We start from the raw sequence: 22944 nt of genomic DNA, 5'->3' as shown, positions 1-22944 counted from the left end.
AACATTCATTTAAACGTTATCATGTACGGCATACACTTACCACTTAAGGTAAGTGTATTAACTAATCACATCGAGTATGCACACAGCCCCGAAAACATAACAGGAATGGCGCTAGAAACTCACCAGAACCCGGTTACGTTTACCGTTTAAGGTTATTCCTTTCTTGAGTTGTGCACGACTAACTGTATAACAATTACACGTATCAATTTAACTATCACTACCCATATCGTGTTTCTAGTTTAATTATTACCTTCAACGAACGGGGTCCGGGGGCAGCGCCCCTGGCAGCGGGTTTCTAGGGGCGGCAGCCCCTAGCGGGGTACTGTCTTAACACATTTTTCATTAGGATTTCATGATAAATATTTTATTGTTAACCTATCAATCCTTTAAGGTACATTCTATAAATAAATAAAGTTCAAGGGCTATTTTGTAATTAATTCATTCTTCCCTAAGTATAGGGACCATTTTGTCATTTTATTAAACTTCTAGTTTGTTACCTAGTTCTTAACGAATTGGGTTCATAACGAATGAACCCATAACGAACTGATTATTATAACGAATCTATCTTCATGACGAATTGGCTACAGTAACGAATTGGACCTTATAACGAATTTGAACTTATTCGTTTGGTTTGGTTAACGAATTGAACTTCATAGCGAATTGATCCCTTATAACGAACCAGTCCTCATAACGAATTGGACCTTAATGAATAGGGCTAGTTCGCCATTCTTTCTTTAACGAATTAACTCACGAATTAAGGCTAGTTCGTTGCTCTTCCTTAACGAACCAACCTGACGAATTACTGCTAGTTCGTTAATTCTCTGCTAACGAATTAGGGTTAGGCCAGAAAACCGCGATTTCGCTGGAAAAGCGAGATCTTGCTCGTTTTCCATCGTTTTTCACTGTTTTTCGTCTCGTTCGATCCAGATCTGAGCTAGGGTGACCCCTAAGCTCATATTTTGTTCGGTTAATATCCGATTCCACCCCGATCTCATGACTTTAACGGTTTAAGGGTGTCGGCTCGTCGTTTCGCAACTAAATCTAGCGGGTTTGAATCCATACAACATCATACTATCATTACCTCAGGTCGGGATCGGTTTTCCTTCTTGGTTCAGCTAAAGAAAAGAGAAACTAAAAAGAGAGCTTAAGTGTGTTTTTTGGGTGGTGTATGGAATATGGGTAAATGAATGGATTAAGGGTTAATTATTGTTTATATATGATGGGACATGGGCTTAAGCCCATGGTTTTTATCTCTTTCCTTTTTAACCCAAGTCCATAACTCACATTTATTTACCCAACACAAGCCCAACTCATAATAACCCATATTTTATTTATTAACCGAAACGAGAAAACGAGATGTTACAACAAGGAATCGAAACATAAACATCTTCAACACCAGAAGAATTTGCATAGCTTCAAGAAACCAAATTTTCAAAATCTGCAGTGTTAAGTAATAACATTGACAATTAATAAATCATGTATATTTAAATCCATAATAATAGGCTAGGTTGTTTTGATAACACTACATCTAAAATTATACCCAATTATGATATATTTAAATCTGTAATCACTGGTTAGGTTGTTTTATATTAAATCTGATTGATCAAATATCAATTAAACCATACTAACCAATAGAAACCAACTGGAATTTGATCGAACACATGGTGTGAGGCCTAAAAAAGAGTATGAAATTCCTAAAATAAAAAATCGTTTCATGTGAATCAACATACCAAAACTACATAAACAAAACAACAATAGTATATAGAATCTAATAATTGATGCTTTAAGTGACCCGAAGTAAGGTTCATCAATTGTGAAGATAGTCATGGTTTGGGCGACATGATGTAGATTAAACATTCGGATGGTGGAGAGTTTATTTGCCGGATCTATGAAATCAGTGGAGAGATCCGTAGAATACGATGGAGGCGTGAAATATGGGATGCTTGATTTGGTTGATTAGAGTAAACTAGTTTCCTTATAAGACCACCCGCTATGGGCGCGATGGTGGTTGATGGCGGGTGCCCTATACTGTGACATATGCCCCGATCCGACCCGGGTACCCGTTTCTCTGATCCGATCTCTTTCTGTTATGATTTAATATTTATTTATACTTATATTTTACTTTTAATAATAATAATATATTATCCTTCCCGCCTCTTTCTCTCTCTTTCTTTCCGCCGTCCCGTCCCTCTTCTTCTCTCTTTCCGCCTTCCTTTTCTCGTCGCCGTCCCGCCCTCCTGTTTAACCCCTCAGCCTTGTTTCCCTATTTTTCTCCTAACTCTCCTTGTCCTTTGTTTCTTTCCGCCTAAGGTTGTCTGCGCAGCTCCACGCGCCAGACTCCTTACAAGGAAGCCTACGTGAAGACCACCTGTTACTGCGATACGCGAGACGAACTGTCCCCGCAGCGCGCTAAGGATTTTAGTTCTTCCCGCGGCGCGCTATGGAAACCGTTCTTCCCGCGACGCGCTAAGGAATATAGTTCTTCTCGCGACGCGCTTAGAATTGAAGTTCTTCCCGCGGCGCGCTTAGAAATGTAATTCTTCCCGCGACGCGTTAAGGTTGGTTCTGTCTGCCTTCGCGCTCGCGCACTCTTGACCCTCTGAGTCTGCCTTCGCGCTCAAGCCTTCTCGCGCTATGTCTTGAGTCTTTTCTTCTTTTTAATCCAGCCGTTTACTTTTGTGTTATCTTATCTTTTGAGCCGTTGACCTAATCTGCTTTATGTCTGAAAAGCCACTTTTGGCGCAGCATGCGCACCAACCCCATTGGTTGACAGAAAAAGTGACTGACATTATCTTTTGAGATCTGCTTTTCCATGCTTTGACCAATACCTTTATCTGACCCCCCCCCATGCCTGTTACTGTTCCCTGTCAGCTTTTCCTTTGCCCCCTGCAGCTGCCATATCTTTTGATATCTTTTGCTTTTGGAATCTTTTACTTTTTGAGATCTTTTCCCCTTTTTCCAGGGATTGTGTTCCCTAGGGTTTCTCTATAAATAATAATATTATTTTCCTAACACATCACACACAAACACTTAATTTAACCTCCTCCTTACTCTCTCTGCCGTCTTCCTCTCTGCCTCCGTCTTCCTCCCTGTTCTGCCCTGCTTTTCCGGTTAACTTGTGTTTGTTTAAAGTTGGTTCTTGCTTTATCTTACACCGCATCGTTTATCAAGTGAGTAATCTCGTACCTAATCCCTTTTTGCTTTTAATGTTTTGGGATGTTCATGTGTTCATACAAACTTAGAGTCTTAAACTGTTTATGAACTTTAGTCGCGCAGTATCCCATGTGTTGAGGACGTAGACTTGGCTGTTTATTTGTATGTGTGGATCATTAACCGTCTTGTCAGTCTATTCCGCAGTTCTCATGGTACCATTAGATGAACACGGGAGAACTATCGTTTATGATTTTCTCTTTTGTTTACACTTGCACAGTCTTTCTTGTTTGTGAGCTCAATTGTGAGCACTGGCAGTCTATGAATCTTAGAGTTGGTCCCGATCGGATTACACCCTTGTTGAAAACCAGACATACACATGTCGCGCGCAGATTTATTGTTATCTATGTATTGTATTAAACTTGATTTCTCACCAACACGCAAGTGTTTGACGTTTATTTTAACACATGTTCAGGTTCGCAGTAGCTGTTTTGGAGTTCGAGGACACGTAGGAAGTTTTCTTTATTTTGGACCTAGATTAAAATGTATCAAGACAAGTTATTGCTGTTCGAATATTGTGATTTATAATATATTGATTTATGATGATTTATGTTATCTTATGTTTACTTTGCGCGTGCGCGAATGAATGTATTTATTAAATATTGACACCCAATAGTGTCACGAGTAATGAAATAATATGTGGCGCCCCGATGTATAATCCGCCTTTGGTCAGGGTGTTACAGATTGGTATCAGAGCCAGGTTGACTTTAGGATAGGTGGTTAGACGTAACGGCCTAGAATACCTAAGAGTCCCCTCTCGCACATGAGAGAAATCTCATGTTTGCGCGCTTATTGTTAATTACTCGTTATTTATAAATATGCTTGCGCGGACGCAGTATATGATTTTATGTTTTATTTCGCGATATTTTGATTTTTGTTGAATTTCGATTTTTATTGATTTTACTTACATATTCGTTTGTTGGATTTGAAAATCCGAAAAGTCATGGTGATACATGAATAGTTGATTTTCAATTTCCATTTACGATTATGTTCTGAGGTTGGAGACTTGAAAAGTCATGGTGATACATGAATTGTCAACCTCCAATACTCATTTTCTTGTATATTTTATATTGAAGATTGAAAAGTCATGGTGATACATGAATCGTCAATCTCCAATACTCGTTTGCTCGTATATTTTAAATTGGGAATTCGGAAAGTCATGGTGATACATGAATCGTCGATTCTTGGTTCGAATTTGTTACCTTTATTAAGTCTGCATTTAGGGTCATTTATTTTACTTTAACTTTTGACAGTAACTGACTCCGCGAAACCAAGCTTTTCGAGGTTACTTTGCGCTAAAACCAAGATATTAACTAAAAATTAAAACTTTTATAGAATGCCTCCGCTATCTCGCCGCCATCAGAGGAGAGAACCCTCGCGCAGACGTAGGCAGCAACGTTCCCAGGAAATGGCCGCCGCAATAGCCCAAGCTTTGAGCCAAAACAATACCAACACCTCTTGTTACAACATTAAGTCCTTTAACGCGGGTAACCCTCCAAAGTTCACAGGTCTTGAAGGAGCCACCGTGATGCTCCAGTGGCTTGAGAAAATAGAAAACACTTTCCTCCACACCCAATGCCCCTCAGACAGACGAACCCTGTATGCTTCCAGTGTCCTGGAATCCAGAGCGCTTACATGGTGGAATGGAGTAGCTCATGCGCGTGGCGCAGAAGCTGCTTCTAGCATGATATGGGAGGAATTCAAGGAAATTCTGACGCGAGAATTCTGCCCTCCCAACGAAGTTAAGCGCCTGGAGGAGGAATTTTGGAATCTTAAGCAATACAGCGGTGAAGCGCACGAGTACGCGACGTGCTTCCATGAACTAAGCCTGCTTGTCCCTCACCTTGTTACCCCTTCCCGCCGAGCCATAGAGAAATTCCTTGGGGGTCTCCCCATAGAAATCCAAGATTCTGTATGGGCCAGGAACCCACTAACCCTCTCTGACGCCATCGAGTTGGCCGCTGTGCTCAGCGACAACCATGTCAGAGCAGGAACCCTGTTCCTGCGGGGAGCTGAGAAGACCAAACCTACCAAAGCTGCCCCTGAACCAACAGAATCCAAACCTGAACCCTCACACCATAATAACCAGAAACGTAGGCGCAGACAAGTCTACGCGCTTACCAACCCGCCCATAGTCCAGCAACCCGCCTACCAACCTCTAGTACACGCGCCTAACCCACTGCCAACCTACCCAACACCTGTAGTCCACAAGAAACTCTACACAGGAAACCACCCCTTTTGCCCAACCTGTAGAGTCCACCACCCACCTCAAGTCCCATGTCGACTTTGTAACCGATGTGGCCGTACTGGTCACACTGCAGAAAACTGTAGAGTCCTTCCCGCCAATCCAATTGCGCCAACACCACCAGTCTACCCGCAGAACCCACAACCAACATACCCTAACCCACGACCCAGGTCGTGCTATAACTGCGGTGATCCCAGTCATTTCCGGAACGCATGCCCGAGACTACAAGTTCAGATTACGCAAGCGAATCCGATGAACCAGATTTCGAACCGAGTGACACGTGGACGAGCTTTTAACATAACCGCGCACCAAGCGCAAGCGAATAATGACGTAGTTAATGGTACATTTTTGCTTAACGGATTTTATGCTTCTATACTTTTTGATACTGGCGCCGATCGAAGTTTTATTTCTCGCGCGTTTGAGCAGAAGCTTGCGCGACCGCGCAACGTTTTAAAAGAAAATTTTTCAGTTGAATTGGCTAATGGCGAAACTGTTTTAATTAACTCTGTGATTAAAGATTGCACGCTTAACCTTAACGAAAACGATTTTCTAATCGACCTCATCCCCATGCCCCTTGGAAGTTTTGATGTTATTATTGGTATGGACTGGCTCTCGAAGAATCGCGCCGAAGTTATTTGCGCCAAGAAGATGATTCGCATACCTCGAGAAAATGGTGATCTTCATATCTACGGCGAAAAACCCTCCCGCGGTCTTAAGCTTATGTCTTGCGCCGAAGCCCGAAGGCTCATGCGGAAAAGGTGTATTGCATTCTTAGCCCATGTGGTTAAACCTGCCGAAGAAAAGAAGAAGCTTCGCGATATCCCTGTTGTGCGTGATTTCCCTGAAGTTTTTCCTGATGATCTTCCTGGTATCCCTCCCGCTCGTGAAGTCGAGTTCCGTATTGATCTTGTCCCTGGTGCTTCCCCCGTAGCTAAATCTCCTTACCGTCTTGCGCCCGCTGAGATGCAAGAATTGGCAAGCCAACTTCAAGAGTTGACTGCTAAAGGATTCATTCGACCTAGCTTTTCGCCCAGGGGTGCTCCGGTGTTGTTCGTTAAAAAGAAAGATGGATCGTTTCGCATGTGTATTGATTACCGCGAATTGAACAAACTCACCATTAAAAACCGGTATCCCTTACCGCGTATTGACGACCTCTTTGATCAACTCCAAGGTGCCTCTTGTTTCTCCAAGATTGATCTCCGCTCTGGCTATCACCAGTTGCGCATCCGCAATGAAGATGTTCCGAAGACTGCTTTTCGAACTCGTTATGGCCATTTTGAATTCTTGGTCATGTCCTTCGGTTTAACCAACGCACCCGCCGTTTTCATGGATCTAATGAATCGGGTGTGTAGGCCTTTCTTGGATAAATTCGTGATTGTGTTTATCGATGATGTTCTGGTGTATTCTAAGACCAAGGCCGAGCATGAGCAACATCTTCGGTTGGTATTGCAAAAGCTTCGAACCGAGCAGCTCTTTGCCAAGTTCTCCAAGTGTGAATTCTGGTCTGATGAAGTACAGTTTCTTGGTCATGTTGTAAACAAGATGGGTATTCATGTCGACCTATCCAAGATTGAAGCAATCAAGAACTGGATTACGCCGACCACTCCTACCGAGATCCGTTCCTTTCTGGGCTTAGCTGGTTATTACCGGCGCTTCATTTCGAACTTCTCGAAGATCGCTTTGCCTTTAACAGCTCTAACGCACAAAGGCAAACTGTATATTTGGGGCTCGAAGCAAGAAGAAGCCTTTCTAACGCTCAAGCGTTTGTTGTGTGAAGCTCCTGTCCTTGCGCTACCTGAGGGTAATGATGATTTTGTCGTGTACTGCGATGCCTCCAATTAAGGTCTCGGTTGTGTTCTTATGCAACGAGGCAAGGTTATCGCTTACGCGTCAAGGCAACTTAAGATTCACGAAAAGAATTATACAACTCACGATCTCGAACTTGGTGCAGTTGTTTTTGCCTTGAAGATCTGGAGACACTACCTTTATGGTACTAAGTGTATCCTCTACACTGACCATAAAAGCCTTCAGCATATCTTTGATCAGAAGGAACTTAATATGAGACAACGCCGATGGAACGAACTCATCAGCGATTACGATTGTGAGATCCGGTATCATCCTGGTAAGGCTAATGTGGTAGCCGATGCGCTCAGCCGAAAACCCTGCCAGCTTAACTGTATCTTGCCGCGCACGCAGCTTCACTTTGCGCCGATCCAGAGCAACCTTGAATCGCGCATTCGTGACGCGCAGCGCGCATCCATCAGTAATGGTAACCTTCGCGCCGAGTTAGCGTGTGGCGCGGAAGCGCACTTTGTCCCTAATCTGAGAGGGATTCTCTGCTATCTTGATCGCATCTGGATTCCGTTTGATGAGAATCTTCGCGCTGATATCCTGAGTGAAGCGCACAAATCTCGATATTCTATTCATCCTGGCGCTGATAAGATGTACAAAGATTTGCGCATTACTTATTGGTGGCCCGGGATGAAGAAGGATATTGCTGTGTTCGTAGCTAAATGCCTGACTTGTTCTAAGGTAAAAGCTGAACACCAACGCCCATCTGGTTTGCTCGAACAACCAGAAATTCCTACGTGGAAATGGGAAAGTATAGCGATGGACTTCATTACCAAGTTAACTTTGACAGCAAGCAAACATGATAGCATTTGGGTAATAGTGGATCGTTTGACTAAGTCTGCTCACTTTCTGCCCATTCGTGAAAACTACCGTGTTGAGCAACTCGCGCAGCTTTATGTCAAGGAAATTGTCTGCCGCCATGGTACTCCTTTGAGCATCATATCCGATCGCGATGGCCGTTTTATATCTCGCTTTTGGAAATCTCTCCAATCTGCGTTAGGAACTCGCTTGGACATGAGTACGGCATATCATCCTCAGACTGACGGTCAGTCTGAGCGAACTATTCAAACTCTTGAGGATATGCTCCGATCTTGTGTTCTTGATTTTGGAGGTAATTGGGATTCACACCTGCCTTTGATTGAGTTCTCTTATAATAACAGCTATCATTCCAGTATTGGTATGGCCCCATTTGAAGCACTTTACGGTCGTAAGTGCCGCTCCCCGATTTGTTGGAGCGAAGTGGGAGAAGCTCAAATCACAGGACCCGAACTAGTTCAAGAGACAACCGATAAAATCGCCAAGATCCGTGATCATCTGCTGACTGCCAGAAGCCGACAGAAGAGTTACGCAGATCGCAGGCGAAAGCCTCTCGAATTTCAAGTTGGTGATCTTGTTCTCCTCAAAGTGTCGCCCTGGAAGGGTGTTGTCCGCTTTGGGAAGAAATGTAAGCTTGCTCCTCGATATGTTGGACCATTTAAGATTCTCGCGCGTGTAGGAAAAGTTGCCTACAGACTTGACCTGCCGCCCGCGCTCAGTAATGTGCATCCAACGTTCCATGTATCCAATCTCAAGAAGTGTTTAGCTGACGAGAACCTTCACATTCCACTTGATGAAGTTCAAGTTGATGAATCTATGCATTTCGTTGAGAAGCCTGTTGAGATTATGGATCGCGAGGTTAAGCAAACCAAGCGCAGTCGCATCCCTATCGTGAAAGTTCGCTGGGAGTCCAAGCGCGGAGCCGAGTTTACATGGGAAAGGGAAGATCAAATGAAGATCAAGTACCCGCACCTGTTCTCTGCGCAACCTACTTCGAGATAAATTTCGGGACGAAATTTCTTAAAGTAGGGGAGACTGTGACATCTGCCCCGATCCGACCCGACCCAGGTACCCGTTTTTCTGATCCGATCTCTTTCTGTTATGATTTAATATTTATTTATACTTATATTTTACTTTTAATAATAATAATATATTATCCTTCCCGCCTCTTTCTCTCTCTTTCTTTCCGCCGTCCCGTCCCTCTTCTTCTCTCTTTCCGCCTTCCTTTTCTCGTCGCCGTCCCGCCCTCCTGTTTAACCCCTCAGCCTTGTTTCCCTATTTTTCTCCTAACTCTCCTTGTCCTTTGTTTCTTTCCGCCTAAGGTTGTCTGCGCAGCTCCACGTGCCAGACTCCTTACAAGGAAGCCTGCGTGAAGACCACCTGTTACTGCGATACGCGAGACGAACTGTCCCCGCAGCGCGCTAAGGATTTTAGTTCTTCCCGCGGCGCGCTATGGATACCGTTCTTCCCGCGACGCGCTAAGGAATATAGTTCTTCTCGCGACGCGCTTAGAATTGAAGTTCTTCCCGCGGCGCGCTTAGAAATGTAATTCTTCCCGCGACGCGTTAAGGTTGGTTCTGTCTGCCTTCGCGCTCGCGCGCTCTTGACCCTCTGAGTCTGCCTTCGCGCTCAAGCCTTCTCGCGCTATGTCTTGAGTCTTTTCTTCTGTTTAATCCAGCCATTTACTTTTGTGTTATCTTATCTTTTGAGCCGTTGACCTAATCTGCTTTATGTCTGAAAAGCCACTTTTGGCGCAGCATGCGCACCAACCCCATTGGTTGACAGAAAAAGTGACTGACATTATCTTTTGAGATCTGCTTTTCCATGCTTTGACCAATACCTTTATCTGACCCCCCCCCCCCCATGCCTGTTACTGTTCCCTGTCAGCTTTTCCTTTGCCCCCTGCAGCTGCCATATCTTTTGATATCTTTTGCTTTTGGAATCTTTTACTTTTTGAGATCTTTTCCCCTTTTTCCAGGGATTGTGTTCCCTAGGGTTTCTCTATAAATAATAATATTATTTTCCTAACACATCACACACAAACACTTAATTTAACCTCCTCCTTGCTCTCTCTGCCGTCTTCCTCTCTGCCTCCGTCTTCCTCCCTGTTCTGCCTGCTTTTCCGGTTAACTTGTGTTTGTTTAAAGTTGGTTCTTGCTTTATCTTACACCGCATCGTTTATCAAGTGAGTAATCTCGTACCTAATCCCTTTTTGCTTTTAATGTTTTGGGATGTTCATGTGTTCATACAAACTTAGAGTCTTAAACTGTTTATGAACTTTAGTCGCGCAGTATCCCATGTGTTGAGGACGTAGACTTGGCTGTTTATTTGTATGTGTGGATCATTAACCGTCTTGTCGGTTTATTCCGCAGTTCTCATGGTACCAATAGATGAACACGGGAGAACTATCGTTTATTATTTTCTCTTTTGTTTACACTTGCACAGTCTTTCTTGTTTGTGAGCTCAATTGTGAGCACTGGCAGTCTATGAATCTTAGAGTTGGTCCCGATCGGATTACACCCTTGTTGAAAACCAGACATACACATGTCGCGCGCAGATTTATTGTTATCTATGTATTGTATTAAACTTGATTTCTCACCAACACGCAAGTGTTTGACGTTTATTTTAACACATGTTCAGGTTCGCAGTAGCTGTTTTGGAGTTCGAGGACACGTAGGAAGTTTTCTTTATTTTGGACCTAGATTAAAATGTATCAAGACAAGTTATTGCTGTTCGAATATTGTGATTTATAATATATTGATTTATGATGATTTATGTTATCTTATGTTTACTTTGCGCGTGCGCGAATGAATGTATTTATTAAATATTGACACCCAATAGTGTCACGAGTAATGAAACAATATGTGGCGCCCCGATGTATAATCCGCCTTTGGTCGGGGTGTTACATATACCACCCAGGGGCGCCCTTGGTGGTGGGGCACCATGTATGCCCATCGTTCCAACCATAGGCGCGAAAAAGAGAAAACGGGTGGCCCCTCACCAAATATGATCAATTCGTTACAAACCCACAAACTAAAAGTGATTAATTACATTAATTTGACGAATTAGGGTTTCAAAAAGGCAAACTTACTGATTGTGAAATTAGGGTTTTGAATTGGGTTTTATTAAAATTTGTGATTGAAGGAGTTGATAGCTTGTGATTGTGATAATGGTGGCGGTGTTTGATTGAATATGGTGAAATGAAAGTCTAGAGAGAGAAACAAAGGCTAAATAACAACTGGTCTTGGTTCTATAGTTGTTTATTATTATTATTATTATTATTATTATTATTATTATTATTGATAACAGGGTAGGAGTCAACATCACATTTTATTAATATTGTTGGTTTTTTTTGTTTTATAAAATAAAAAATAAAAAATTAAAGGGGCTTCGAAACACCCCTCTCTATCTCTTCATCTATTTCTTCTCCAATTCACCACCACCATTCAACCTTCCCAAATTCTTATCACCACCACAAACCCTATCATCACCGGTCACCCCGCACCACCCCGACAACCATCCAAAATCTGGCAACCCACCTTGTGACCACCACCATCACCGGCTATCAACACCATTACGTTTATCACTACCAAATCCAGCCAACAAAAAAGCCCAATTAAGTCGACCCTTTTTTCTCTATAAACACCATTTGACACCATTTGAAGGTTCATATCCAGAAGCTAAAATCCAAAAATGCCTCAAACTTAGCATTGACATTTAACAAATTTCTTAAGATGAGTAAGTGGGTCATCGGGGATTAAACTAAAAGACAATTGTAAACACAACCCACTGATTTTTGTTCAGTAATAGTAGACACATGGTGACAAAAACTATTAATTATGTTTCATTTCTTGAACTGGAACAAAACCCTAATTTGGGTGTGTGTGGTGATTACTAGTTACACAAGTACGAAGACATAAGTGACATGTTATAAGGATTAGTGATTACAAAAAGTGGCTCATGATGTGGACGTCGGTGGCTTGAACCGGGGTGAAACTGAAGCATCAGTCGAGTCAAATGGTGTCAAATGGTGTTTAGAGAGAAAAAGGGTCGACTTAATTGGGCTTTTTTGTTGGCCGGATTTGGTAGTGATAGACGTAACGGTGTTGATAGCCAGTGATGGTGGTGGTCACAAGGTGGGTTGCCGGGGTGGTGCGGGGGCGACCGGTGATGATAGGGTTTGATGGTGGTGGTAAGAATTTGGGGAGGTTGAATGGTGGTGGTGAATTGGAGAAGGAGGAGATGAAGAGAAAGAGAGAGAGAGATAGAGAGTATAATCTTTTAGTTAATTATTAAATGATTTTAAAATAAATGGATAAAATGACTAATTTTCCCTGATGTGCAAGGCATGTGACCTGACTTAACGGGAAAAACTAACGTCAATTTTATAGATAAAGGACAATGAGTGAAATTTGGTACAAATATAAATGTCAATTTCTGTAATTCTGTCATAACTGAATGATGGATTTAAAACTGGGTATGGTAGTGGGTAATTAAAAAATAGAATTAATTATCAATTAAAAGTGATTAATAGAAATGGGTTATGTAACAATTGATTTTCTTTTAGAATTATTTTATTGTCAACAAAATAGAGAAAAGGTTGATATAAATGGAATGATTAGTATTAGACAAATAGGATATGGGGCGTGTGAACACAAACTCAATTGTTTTAATAGTATAGGTAGATGTGGCAGCATGTGCTAGGTGGTTGGTTCATTACTGATTCTCAGTTATAGTAGCCCGCAAATGACTCACTGAGGTAATGATGTAATTCAAATGATATCGTATTTTTATAATGAACTGCGCCCCGACTTGACCCGACCGGCCTAAAAATTCTAATTGTTGGTTGGGAGAAATTAGACAACCAAAAAAGGTGAACCCATTGAAAAAAATTGCTAGCCGTCACTTTTGGTGGGTCAAATCTATTAAACTTTAGTACAAGCTACTAGCTAACAAAAATATAAATGAGCGCCAATAAAGAGTTTCAACCATTTACTTCTTATACTAACAAAATATTTAAAATGCGCGATCCAATCCATAAAGAGTTTCGCACAAGAAATATCACTAGTAAAGGTCTATTTAGACATACATATGCTTTCTTTCCAAATTTGTCTATGATAAATAGGATGGAAATGAAAATTTAACGTCTAAAAACAAATTTGAGCATGCGCCGGATGAGTCTTGAATCAACGGATTAACCACTGTGCTAAACAATAGTTTTGATTTGATTCACAAGTTATTTCTATTGATGCCAAGTTTCAATAATCTCTGTGTTCGGTCGACTTTCGACAACCAAACTTACATATAAAAGGATAAAAACAATGGATTCTCTTGAACCCGTAGGCTTTCACATAGCTCCGCCAAATTTACATATAAAAGGATAAAAACAATGGATTCGCTTCAACCCGTAGGCTTCTACATAGCTCCACCCATATCTGACTCGGCTCGTGAGCCAATATATTTTGGGATATCCTCATTAATGTAAATTTAAATATAATCATGTTTCTGCTATAGCATTATGGTCTGAAGCTACAAAAAGAATAATGAAATGAACCAAGCTAACAATTTCTTTTGGCAATTTATACGAGTTGTTACTTCAAATTGGGACAAAACTTTCCCATCTAGAGTAATAGCGTTCTCAAGGTTCGTGGGTTTGCGACTCATTACTGAGTCCCGGATTTTCACGGGTAAACCCCTATGTACTCGTCAAGTTCTCGTTCAGACGGGGTAACCAAATAAGGAACGAGGATGCTCAATTCATGAAAACGGTGCGAGTAGTCGGCGTTATCACCACTTTCTTGTTTCAAGTTTCAGAATTCCTCTTCGAGCTTTTGGAGCTGTGTTTGGGACAAAACTTTTTCATCATGAGTTCTTTGAGTTCGGACCATGTGAGCGCCATAGCCGTTTTCGTCCCTTGAATGTGCATAACACTACCACACAATGTAAGAGCAGTTCCCTTAAAAATGCTCGAAGAGAAATTTTTCTTTTTCGCATCTGGGCACACGTTGTGTCGAAACACCCTCTCCATCTTCCGAAACCATTGCAACAAGGTTGTGGCACAGTTTGTACCAACGAACTCGGTTAGGTTAGCGCTGGTAAATTGTTTATAAGAGTAGGATGAGGGTTTGGGTTCAACGGGTGCAACAACGGGTGGAGGTTGAGTAGCTTGAATATGGGTTAAAAGTTCGGGGTTCACCGCGGCCATTTGTTTGACGAAAGCGGCCATGCGTCGGGTGGAGTTCTTGAGCGGTTGGTGTTTTATTGGAGGCATTCTATAAATTATAAAGAAATGAAATAAGTTTGAGGTAAATAAAACTGAATATGAGGGTGTATAAAAATAAAATAAAATTTCAAGTTTGATTGTTAATTGCTAGAGTTAGTGAGGAGGAGATGATAGTGTTAAAAAATATAAAACTTTGTATATAATTAAAAATCCGTAAACAAAACGTAAATGATTTTTGAGAGGTTGTAGCTTGAAAAATTTGAGATTTTGAGATTTGTAGAGTCGGGAAATCGTACATGAGCCACCATGATTTTATATTCCGACACTAGAGATTTTTTTTTCTTACAAATTACCATGTTGGAGTCTAAACATTTGCACGTACCACAGCGTCTTTTTCATGTTTTCGACTCAAATAACGATAATGACAACATAATAAATCGAGATACAACGTGATGCCAAAACACAAGTCCAGGTACCACCGGGGCTTTTATGTTTCAACACCAAAATTTGGATTGCGACCGGAACGCTAGCATTCGACTACTTAAAATTGTCGTTTTATATAATATAATATATGTCGTTTGGCCTAGAAGTAAACACGTAGATCCAACCTTCCCACGTAAGTATATCACCTTCGATTCTTGAAATCTTTTTGTCAAAAGGTCGTTTCCAGTTATGGAACCGATCTTTAAGGAGATTTGAAATAACAGGATTCAAGTTAAGCTTGTAATCCATAAAACGTAATAAAAATCTATATTTTTGCGTTTTAAGGTAAGGATGCCTTGAAGTAATATGAAAGTGTATGTATGTGTACATTTATGATTTTGTTGAAATAAACAAGTATATAAATAAATAAGTGTAACGAACAATCGAATAGGGTAAACACGTATTGGCAACACGTATAAGGACCCTAAAGCAAAAAAATATAAGAGGTCGTTAAGTCTAACCACCTATCCTATAGTCATGGCTCTGATACCAATCTGTCACACCCCGACCAAAGGCGGTGGAATATGCCGAGATGCAACGGATTGCTCAAGAACACAAAACACTATTAAAGTGACAATATTTAATCAACTTATTTAAATTCATAAAATCATAAAGAGTCACATAACTTGTTTATACAATAACCTAATGACGAGTAACCGGAAGTAATAAACTTGATTGGTAAAACGACGAGTAACCAGAAGGATGAGGTTTAACTAGCAAAGCCTAAATGATAGGAAATACAATTAATTTAAAGTATAAGGTTTAAAATGTAAATATTTATTAAATTATAATAATAGTCCTTTAAAAATATAAGTTTGCTCAAAATCGGGTTACATATCTAGCCCTTAATTTTACTCAACCTATGTTAAGTAATAAGATGGGTAAAAAAATGCAAGAATGTAAGTCCCTTTATAATATAGATACTAAAACGGGTTTCAACGAGTGTTCGGGTCTTTGTAATTGGTCAAGCCCAAAGTTAAATTTTCAAAATAATGAATGTTATGAGATAAATCAATAAAATTTAAGAAAACTTAACCAAATATGTAGTTCTATTGTTTTAGAACTAACAACGTTCGTTAAGTGAATGTTTGGTATCATCGGTCCAAACTTTGTTATAAGATCAAGTTAGATTCAACATTCCAACTATTATAATAAAATAATTAAAATCAGTTTATAATGTATTTTTAAAGAAATATACAATTCTTGATAACTAGAAACACACTTGTGTGTTTTAAGCGAGTGAAATCGGTTTGGTTTGGGTTTTATCTTAAAATAAGGTCAAGAATGGTTACCACATGCCCAAACATCAAAGAACTTGTATAATAGTTTTTAAATAATGATACTTATGTTTTACAACCAAAAAGTCAACAATAAAGTCTTTAAACGAAAGTTTGGTTTTCGGTTCGGATCTTGTTTCGGTTCAAGACCAAGGTTAGATTTTACAAACCCATAACCATGGAACTCATAAAAATGATTTGTAGAAACTTAAATCTAACATAAAGCATGTTTATACAATTATTTAACAAAACTAGTAAACAAAGTTCAGTTTACGGTTTGGAGCTATTTACGGTTAAACCGAGGCTAGTCTCCACAAACCTATAACCAAGGAACTCAATAAATAAGAAATATAAGCAGAATTTAAGCATGGTTAGTAAGCATAAACAAGTTATATAATGATATAGATATATATATATCAAGGACCATGTGAGTCCTCCATGAAGTCTTGCCTTACGAGACCCGACACTCCACCGATTGAGACCGGAGAAGTGACCACCAAAGTTAACAAGGGGTGTATATTATATATATGTTGTATAATAAACTTCTAGTATTAATAAGACTTAACAAGTTAATTAAAATGAAAGAACATGATCAGTTTGACTTTGGAAAGTCAAACTGCCAAGAATTCATAAAGAACAACCTTAAGATCTTTGAATTTGAGAGAGAATTTGGAGTATGAGTAGGTGTAAAATGAAGGAGATGGTCATGTATATATAGGGTAAGTTGAAATTGTCAAGTATAAATAGTCTTGCATGAAAATGGGTTGGTTAAAGTCACAAGATGGCATAAAAAAACACAAAAGTTCGAATCTGTAGTTGAACGCCATAGATACGCTATGACCGTATGTCCCAAGCCATCGCGTATCGCTATGCCTACTCGGGTAAAACCATCAGCTTTCTATTATTGGCAGTTTTAGCCCCCGGAGTTCGTTTTGAGCGTTTTAAGGGCATTTTTGGAACTGAAAAGGGTGTTTTTGAGACCCGACAAGTATAAAACAAATATGTAACATAAAATCCATCATTTTGATTATATCATAGGTTTCATTTTACAAAACGGGTCGGTTTACATGATAAAAGAATACAAAACGAATATAAATAGGACCCGAAATTGATGAATGTCACACTTGATATGCACATTAGACCAAGTAAACTACGCAGCGCGAAGTCAGATATAAACAAGTTAGAATAACATGATGAAATCATATATTTTAATTTAAGTATTTTGTACTTCAAATATGTTTCTAAAATCCGTCCAAAACTAGTTTTACATTTGCATTTTCTTTAAAGCCGAAAACTCCTCTTTTAACAAACATTTTATCCGTAAACTATACATGCTAGTACATTTAAATGCAAAGTTAGTTATTATAAGTATAAATACTAGTTTTCCACGGATAATATAGTAGAAATTTTGTAAAACTTCCAGATTCTAATAGTACTGTCTAAAAATTCTTTAAAATATCTTTAACGAGTCGAAAACTGAACTTTTAAGCACTGTTAACTAGCAAATAAAGCAAAGTATTATTTCTAAGCATCAACTCACAAAATATATCACAAATTTACAGTAAGAACCCTATTTTTTTCAGAAGTTAGATCATATATTAATACAATTAGTTCATGCGTGTAGCAAAAATAAATGCACTTTAACTCATTTTAAACTAGATCTAAGCATCTATAAGCGAGCTAATCATAGAAAATCGACATGTGATCAACATCTCATCATCTTTGTAGTAATACTATCAGCAATTATGGATCACATCATGCATAAGCTTTTTAAGTGAGTGATTACCGAATTTTAAGCATGCAACAGTTAATAGTCACAGAAAATCAACATGCAGGATTTGTTCTAGAATACATATATAGTAATAATAACATGTTTTTAAGTTCATAACTTCAAATATTAGATCTATTCATGCATGCAAGAATCTATTCATAAACGAGTCTTAAACAATTAGTCAGAAAAACGCATACATAAATTCATACACGAATCAAAAAACACACTTTCCTGTATCAAAATCAATCATTTTTAAGTTTAGTATCCGATTTTAGTTATTTATTTTGAAAACCCATTGTTTTAGAATGAGCAAAACATGAATCGATAAAATGATAGGAAATCAAAGTAGAAGTAAGTGGGTTTTATACCCTGCTAACATAAATGAAAGACATGATGAGTAACAGTGGGTTTGGTCTTGCTTGAGCGTCTTGTGGCTTGAATCCACCAAGAACACCTTCAACTCACCTCATCTTTGCTCATTTGCATGATGAAGAGATTTATTGGAATTCCTCGTCGGTTGAAGGCATAAATAAGGATGCTTACGGGGATCTTTTACGCTATTTCTTTAAACCCAGATGATCATAATCGAAGTCCTTAACATAAGGGAAAAATCAAGGGATTTGGAATTCGTTTGATAGTTCAAAACAACAAGTTACCAGTAGGTAGCAATGCAGCTCCGATTCTGACACGGTGGTGAAAATGTATAAGTTGGGGGTCGAGTATATTTAAGGAAGTCATAACGGAATATTGAAGAACTAAAATGGGGCTATTTATTGGAGTTATGAGAGAGATATATACGAGTTAGTGAGAGTGTTGAATTATTGCACCAATGGAGTTGTTTAAATAGGAAAGAGGAAATAAGATATGCAATGATTACAACACTTGCATGGATGACAAGTGGAAAAAGACCCTTGCATGGCTCCATGTGGTAGACATGGTTTTGAAAAGCAATGGGATGGTGTTCAATGGGTTTGGGCGGGTCCCACATGTGGGTTCCACTAATTTTATAAATTGGGTATTATGCCAGGTGTTATCGCGTGTTGTTTTATAAATCATTTCGGTTTATGGAATTTTCTCACAAAATATATATATGAAATTATATTATTAGGTAATATTATGTAAATTTTAAATAATAATATTTGTATAGGGTGTTGGACAACTTATTCTGCCTTAAAGTTAGTGGTATACGCTTTTTTTGAAACCATAACTTGTTATAAAAATGAATATTTTCATGAAAAAAATACCAAAAAAGTGAAATTCTTGTATGTGTACATGGAAGTAAGGTTAGAAGGTAGTTTGAAAATGGAAAATTGAATTGTATCTGTATTTGTATTATAAAGGTTTTTTTATCAGCCAAACATTGGTGGTTGTCTTATGGTGGTATCGTGCTATTTTCAACGATCGTGGGTGTTAGCAAAGGATATCTGTTGGTTGAATTACGATGAACTCGGTTAAGAACGCTTCTTGCATCAACTTGCTATATAAATGTTGTATTTTAGATAGAGGTAAACAAAAACTAGTATAGGAACAGGAACCGATATCAATATCGGTTTGGTAGGAACTTGTTTGGAATTGGTTTGGAGTGTTTGTATATGGAACTGATTTGGAACTTGGATAGATTTAAGAATCGGTTAGAGACGTTTAAAAAATGTAAATAGTCATCGTTTTTACCACTGCGACTTTTATTGTTAGCGTTCTAAAATTCACTCAGGTAGAATAGATTAAAGATTTTAAACTATTGGGTATGGTTCCATGGATGTACTTTCTCTTAACCAGGAACCAAATTTGCAATACAAGGAGTATAATTACTAATTAACTCCAAACTTTAATGAAAACTTTTATTGAAGGATTAAACCGAAGGAAAATACAGGAGCTTATTCGGTTTTGTCAGTACGTATAACACGTTTTTTCAGAAAACGAAATTCGGTTAGAAGATAATCGAGGGTGACTGAAGGAATTATATTCACAGGTTTTCGGTTAATACAAATTCAGGTTTGCAAACTATTGTCCTGAATCATTGTATTTTAGTATATAGAAGCAGAAGCTTTCTCTATACAAGGAGTGTGAAAACTATAGATAGTCAAGGTGAAAGTTATACGATTTGAAAGGATGTCAGATTCAGAGACTTCTCCGGATAACAACGCACTAGTGACACACAAAGGGGTTGGATCAGTATCCCATTATCAATCCCCAATTCTAAAATCTACAAATTATACAGTTTGGGCAATTCAAATTAAGATAATTCTTGAAGCGAATGGATTATGGGAAGCGATTTAACCTACTGAAATATGCAACAAGATGTTCGAAGGGACAAGGAAATGATTGCGTACAAGATGTTCGAAGGGACAAGAAAACGATTGCGTACCTGTATCAAGCGCAAGCGATACCGGAGGCTGTCTTTTTGCAAGTAGCAAGTTGCAAAACGGCAAGGGAAGCGTGGGAAGCGTTGAGAAAAAGACATGTCTGTGTTGAACGAGTACAAAAAGCTCGTTTATAATCTTTAATGGTGGAATTCCAACTGATGCAAAATGAAGGACGATGAGTCAATAGACACCTTTATGGAAGGGATTAACACATATGCCACTAAAGTTAGTGAATTGGGGAAATCTTTGGATAAACCTATGCTTGTACGGAAACTCTTAGAATTTGTACAAGACCAGTTTATCCAGATTGTTGCATCAATAGAACAGAGTACCGACATATATGAAGTCTCAATCGACAAAATAGTCGGGAAATTGAAGACTTATGAAGAGTGGGTAAAGCTCAATAGAAGAATCCTTGGAGACGGTCAGGATAGGTTGTTGTACACATGTCACGACAACAACTTAGGCCGAGAAAAGCGATTTGAAGATCGTTGATGAGAAAGGTTTAGCCAATCAAGAGAAGGATGGCAGGATAAGAAGTATCCTAAGGAACAAGGCTCGTTAAGCAGACCTAGAACGAACAAGAAATGGATGAAGTTCGACATAAGCAAGTTTAGATTTCACAAGTGTAAGAAACTTGGACACTTTCATATAGAATGTCCACAAGGGAATGTTGGTGAAGCATAGTCAAACTTGGTGAAAGAAGACGAGGAACCAACACTGTTAATGTCCTGTTGAACGAGGGTGAATTCCAACCCAGAAAGCACACTTCAACAGAGGAAAGTCTATGGTACTTAGACAACAGTGCAAGTAATCACATGACCGGAGTGAGGAGTCACTGCAAGGAGATTGATAAAGCAATTAGTACTCGTGTTCGATTTAAAGACGGATCATACTTAGAGATCAAGGGAAAGGCTCTATATTGTTGGAATGTAAGAATCAAGAACAAAGGATCATATCCGATGTGTACTACATTCCAAATCTCAAGAACAATATATGAAGCCTAGTGAAACTAATAGAGATCGGGTGTAAGGTGGTCATGGAAGGAAATCTTCTGTTAGTATATGATCACAAGAAGAATCTGATATCAGGGTAGAAAGGTCCAAGAACAGGCTGTACAATGTCAAGCTATAGATAGCAACACCCGTATGTCTTCTAGCAAACATGGATGATGAAGCATGGATGTGGCACGCAAGGTTAGGTCATTTGAACTTTGATTCAATCAAAGATATGACTCAAAAGAAATTGGTTCAAGGAATTCCAGAAGTTAAGCATACAGGACAAATTTGTGATGCTTGTGTAATAGGAAAACACAATAGAGATCCATTTCCAAATAAGGCTAAGTTCAGGTGTTTAAAACCATTTGACTTAGTCTATGGAGATCTTTGTGGTCCAATATCCCAATCAGCACAACCGGGAAAGAAGTACATATTCCTACTTGTAGACGATTGTACTCGTTACATGTGGGTTTATTTATTAGCCTCGAAGGATGAAGCATTTGAGATATTCAAGGAATTCAAGAAAAGGTGGAGTCAAAATTACGAACCAAGCTAAGGATGCTGAGGACTGATAGAGGATGAGAATTCACATCAAATGAATTTAATCAGTATTGCAAGGGAAAAGGCATTGCAAGGAAATTCAACGCCTTACTCGCCACAACAAAATGGAGTAATTGAACGAAGAAACAGGACGTTGTTATCTACTACTCGAAGCATGCCTAAGGCAATAAAGATGCCTCAGAATTTCTGGGGAGAAGTAGTTAGGCACGCAATATTCGTACTTAATAGAGTTCCAACGAAAGCTCTATTGGATAAAACACCGTACGAAGTACTAACCGGAAGGAAGCCGCATTATTTGAAGATTTTTGGTTGCACGGTGTATGCCAAGGTAATATCATCTCACTTGAAGAAATTAGATGATAGGAGCACGCCTATGGTTTACTTAGGTGTGGAAGAAGGATCGGAGGCATATAGTTATATCAAAGAGAAGGGTACATCAGAGAAGCATTGGACAAGTTTTGTCATTGAGGGGTTTGATGAAATTCAAACAGTACCGGTAAATAATGAGATTCGCGAAGAAAACAACCATGAAGGAGAAGTTGGTAATCAAAACTCTCATGTTACCCCTCCAACATACTCCTATAAACCTATATCAGATGATGAAGAAGAAGATGTTCATGAGACGACTCGGAGTTCACATCACAAGTTTTATCATACCCCTAAACGAGTTTTAGGAGAATATCACAAGTGCAAGAGGATGCACCAACAAGACGATTAAACATGGGAGAGTTGGAAGAACTTATGATGGTGGAGGAAGAACCACACAACTACAAGGAAGCATCTACCGATGAGAGATGGATTGATGCAATGAAGGTTGAATTAGATTCAATCAATGAGAATAACACTTGGAAATTGACTAATTTGCCAAGTAATCATAAGGCAATTGGTCTGAAGTGGGTGTTCAAGACGAAGAAGGATGCTAAGGGAAATATTGTGAAATACAAGGCAAGGCTAGTAGCAAAATGTTACCTTCAAGAACATGGTATAGATTTCAATGAAGTATTTGCACTAGTTGCACGTATCGGAACTGTTCGATTAATCTTAGCCTTGGCAGCCCATAATGGCTGGGAAGTACATCCTCTTGATGTAAAGCCAGCATTCTTAAATGGAGAATTGAAAGAAGAGGTCTATATATCCCTGAGGGTG

General features: G+C 39.3%; 1 protein-coding gene across 1 annotated transcript; it reads left to right on the top strand.

Moving 5' to 3' along the window:
• The first annotated feature begins 20404 nt into the window (after positions 1–20404).
• On the top strand, positions 20405–20734 carry LOC143535492 (uncharacterized). The gene has a single exon (XM_077029723.1). The coding sequence runs from the start codon at positions 20405–20407 to the stop codon at positions 20732–20734; it is 330 nt and encodes a 109-aa protein (XP_076885838.1).
• The last annotated feature ends 2210 nt before the right edge of the window (positions 20735–22944 follow it).

The sequence above is a fragment of the Bidens hawaiensis genome, unplaced genomic scaffold (assembly GCF_021521415.1).
Source record: "Bidens hawaiensis isolate Kalapana, Puna unplaced genomic scaffold, B.hawaiensis_p1.1 tig00010504_1, whole genome shotgun sequence".
Taxonomy (NCBI): domain Eukaryota; kingdom Viridiplantae; phylum Streptophyta; class Magnoliopsida; order Asterales; family Asteraceae; genus Bidens; species Bidens hawaiensis.
Note: the sequence above shows the minus strand (reverse complement) of the source record. Positions and strands in the feature narration are given on the sequence as shown.